We start from the raw sequence: 4,128 nt of genomic DNA, 5'->3' as shown, positions 1-4,128 counted from the left end.
GACGGTCAACAGGTGGCGCTGCTCTGCCAAAACACGATTTCTGGTTTTGTTTTGGAACGAAAGAATGGAAGTCATGCTTTGGTCGTTGAAGCAGGAGCATTGCTGTTAAGGTAGACGGACAAACGGCGGTTGTTGACCACCGTCCGGTCTGAAACCTGATGGCGGTAGCGACAGCAACGGCTGTAGTCGTAGTCTTGCTGGAATAAGCCTAAATCAACCAAAAAAACCGGGAATATATACATTTTATATACATTAACCAAAGGACTTTTCGGACTTTTTTGCTGTCGGCTTTCGTTGTCTTTGTTATTTCTAGTTCGCTAGACAACCCCCTTATTTCATACTCCTTTATCTCTCTCTTTGCCCTTAAACCCTTCTCTATATTATCTTTCTCTGTTTCTCGCTGTCTAATTTATTCTTTTTTTTGCCCCCTTTTTCTTCTTCTTTGTCACTCCTTTTAGAACCATTTTCTCACGTCACTTTCTGTAACACCTTATTTTCTCACCCCCCCTCTCTCTCTCTCTCTCTCTCTCTCTCTCTCTCTCTCTCATTTGCAAACTGTTGTTATATGTTATTAGCTGTAATCACTCTTTCTTTTCACGTTTCCCTTCTCCATCGACAACAATAATAACAACAATACTAAGACCACTGCCACTAACAACCTCGTCAAAAACACCATCAGAAACACCACCATCTCTGCCTGTCTCTCTCTTACCTCCCCTTCTCTCTCTCTCTCCTGTATTCTTTCACCCTCTCTGTCTCTTTGCTTACTCACTCTACCTACATTAGCACCCTCCCCTTCTCATTTACAATTTACAAACTGTTGTTAACTGTAGTAACACTTTTCTTTTTCTTCTTTGGTTCCCCCCCTCTCTCTCTCTCCTGCTCCCCTTCTCTATAGCACCATCTTCTTTATCCCCTCTCTATCTGTAATTGTAATATCTCCCCCTCTTTCTCTCTCTGTATCTCACTTACCGTATCCTCTCTCTCACTTTTCTCCCCCCCCCCCTCTCAGTTATTTCCTCCCTTTCCTCTTATCCACAGCGTCCTCTTATTTCTTTTCCGCTCTCTGTAATCTCTCTCTCTCTCCTTTTCTTTTTCTTTCCCCACCCTCTATCTCTCTATCTTTCTCTCCCGTGTTCACTACATCTTCTTCTCTCTCTCTCTCTCTCTCTCTCTCTCTCTCCTGTACGCTTGTTCACTACATCTCTCTTCCCCACCGTCTCTTTCTCTCTCTCTCTCTCTCTCTGTCCCGTGTCCATTCTCTCTGCCAGTTCCATATCGGTCAGTTGTCAATCCATGTTCCAAGTCCACAATCGCCTGAAACGGACTTGACCGACCATTTCCCTAGACTTTTTTGCACTCTGGCTCTATGAAAGCAACCAACTCCGCGGACGACATCCTCATCACCACCACCACCACCACCATAAGCACCAACAACACCACCAGCAGCACCACCACCACCGCCATCACAAGCAACAACATAACTAAGACCACCACCACCGCCGACAGCAATATCAAGAGCTATAACAACAAACACCTCTACTACATCCACCACCAGGGATACCCCAATCTCCAACACCACCGTCAAGAAAATCACCATCTCCAACCACCGTAACCACCACCAAAAACACCATTAACAATAGCAACAACATCATCATATCATCATCATCAGCAGCAGCACTATGTCTGATAGTATACCTCCTACGGATGACAGCTCTCACTCTCAGGTACGTTCCATTTATTGTTTACCTGTTGATTGAAGACAGGTAAAGGTGCCAGTGATAAAAACATTGCACCTTCACTTGTTGGTCTTAACTTTTCCACCAGTCATGAAGTTTGCTCATAGACATGCTCTCTCCTACATCACAGACTGTCACTCGCAGACATTCATTCATTCATCATCACTCATATATACACAGTCAGCAAATATTTTAAAGAATCCTTTAATAATAATAATAAAAGTGAAATTCTGTTTGGGCCCAGTGGTTAGGGCAGCGGACTCGCGATTCGAGGATCGCGGTTTCGATTCCCAGACCGGGCGTTGTGTGTGTTTATTGAGCGAAAACACCTAAAGATCCACAAGGCTCCGACATGGGGTGGTGGTGACCCCTGTTGTACTCTTTTGTCCCAACTTTCTCTCACTCTTTCTTCCTGTTTCTTGAGTAAAGCTGCAATGGACTGGCGTCCCGTCCAGCTGGGGGAAACATATACGCCATAGAAACTGGGAAACCGGGCCCATGAGCCTGGCTAGGCTTTAGAAGGGTGCATAAATAAAATAATTATATATATATATTCTTTTACTCTTTTATTTGTTTCAGTCATTTGACTGTGAACCGCTAAGTTACTGGGACGTAAACAAACCAATATTGGTTGTCAAGCGATAGTGCTGAATGAACACAAACACACACACACACATACGATGGGCTTCTTTCAATTTCTGTCTACCAAATCCACTCACAAGGCTCTGGTCGGCCCAAGACTAGTAGAAGACACTTGCCCAAGGTGCCATGCACACATAAAAAGCTTGCTCCCTAGCCACATGGTTCTATGTTCAGTCCCACTGCATGGCACCTTGGGCAAATGTCTTCTACTATAGCCTTGGGCTTTGTCCATCAGTTTGATACTCCTCTAGTCAGCCTGGGACTATACCTGAAGAGACTTGCCCAAGGTACCATGCAGTTGTATCATATATACACACCCAGGTACAGTTACTTTGAGTAGTAGCATCTATGCTGTCAACAAGGTTAATTAAAGCGTGTGTGTCCTTCTGGCATTATAATAGTTGTAAATGAGAAATGAGTGCTACTTTCACAAAAGCGATGTTGTCCATTTCCAGTCTTTTATGAAAAACATGACTGACGAGGGGCAGGGGGTATTACCTTGCCCAGAAACAGGTGGGGGTTGGTGACAGGAAGGGTATCTCACTATAGAAAATCTGTCTCAACAGATTCTGTCTGACCCATGCAAGGATGGAAAATTGGACATTAATTCTTTAGTATTTAAACTGTCCAAATCCAGCCCAAATATCTAACCTATTCTGTGTTCAACTTGGCCAAATCCAACCTCTCACACCGACCCTACAATGTCATTTTAAAAATAAATAATTGCATCATTGAAGTCTCAAAGCTATGGAGATAATACCTGATTAATTCAAGATATTGTGGATAAATTAGATTTACATTTGAAAGAATATACTGAACATCAAAGGGTTAAATATTAATGAGAAAAAACAGCTATGAGCTATGAATCTATCCAGAAGTTAGGTGTTCTTTCTTGGACAAAGAATAATTGATATATTAATTAGTTAATTAAACAACTGTGTTGTCAGCACATGCATTATTATGTAATTTAGCCATATCTGAGTTTGTATATATATATATATATATATAGTATAAGTACCTACAAGCTATGAATCTTTTCTTGAACAGAAGACGGGTATTTTTTCTTCTTTGTTTTTGGATGAAGAATGCTTGATTTATTAATTACCTAATTAAGGAACTGTGTTGTCAGTACACATGCTATTATGTCGTTTAACTATGTTTGGTGCCAGTATTGGCTTTTGTGGTTTTAAGAAAGCCAATCAACCAAACAAACTAGACACAAGCTGAGGCATCTAATGTTTTGTTGGCTTGACATGATGTCTGGGAGAGAGGGAGTAGAGGAGGAGAGAAATGATGGCAGTAACAATGAATGGTGATTTTTATTGCACTTTTGTGTTTTACAGCCTGAACAACATGGAAGTCTTGGTGAAGTTCACGAGAAAGTTGCTTCAGCTGGCCATGATGTTGATAATCCTGACCAGCAATGCCTTTTCTATCTCTGGACACTCTACAAACAATCAGAGGTAACTGTTCGGTTTTGTATGTCTGTGTATCTCTTTACATGTGTGTGTGTGCGCGCGCGTGTTTTGTGTGTGTGTATTTGTTTGTGTTTTATTTGTGTGTTTGTGTGTGTGTAGTTTTTCTGTGTTTTGTGTGTGTGTGTGTGTGTGTTTGTATTTTGTGTATGCATGTTTATGTGTGTCAGCATTCTGTGCATGTGTGTGTGTTTTGTACATGAATGTGTTTGTTTTATGTATGTGTGTGTTTTCTGCTTGTGTGTGTGTGTGTATATGTGTGTATTTTAGGG

The 4,128-nt window shown here is 41.6% G+C and overlaps 1 protein-coding gene across 5 annotated transcripts in view; it reads left to right on the top strand.

Moving 5' to 3' along the window:
• The window catches only part of LOC106868378 (uncharacterized), an 84,762-nt gene continuing 80,634 nt past the window's right edge, over nt 1–4,128 (top strand). For 3 of the 5 annotated variants that reach the window (XR_016238487.1, XM_089342382.1, XM_089342381.1), the window contains exons 1-2: nt 1–1,727; nt 3,725–3,844. Coding sequence is in view for 4 of the 5 variants with exons in the window: in XM_089342382.1 (XP_089198508.1) it covers nt 1,683–1,727; nt 3,725–3,844 (165 nt within the window). In the remaining variant the exon portion in view is untranslated. The remainder of the gene's footprint in view (nt 1,728–3,724; nt 3,845–4,128) is intronic. The other 2 variants (XM_089342384.1, XM_089342383.1) reach the window with 1 other exon arrangement.

This window comes from Octopus bimaculoides, chromosome 26, assembly GCF_046866305.1.
Source record: "Octopus bimaculoides isolate indiv1 chromosome 26, ASM4686630v1, whole genome shotgun sequence".
NCBI lineage: Eukaryota > Metazoa > Mollusca > Cephalopoda > Octopoda > Octopodidae > Octopus > Octopus bimaculoides.
Note: the sequence above shows the minus strand (reverse complement) of the source record. Positions and strands in the feature narration are given on the sequence as shown.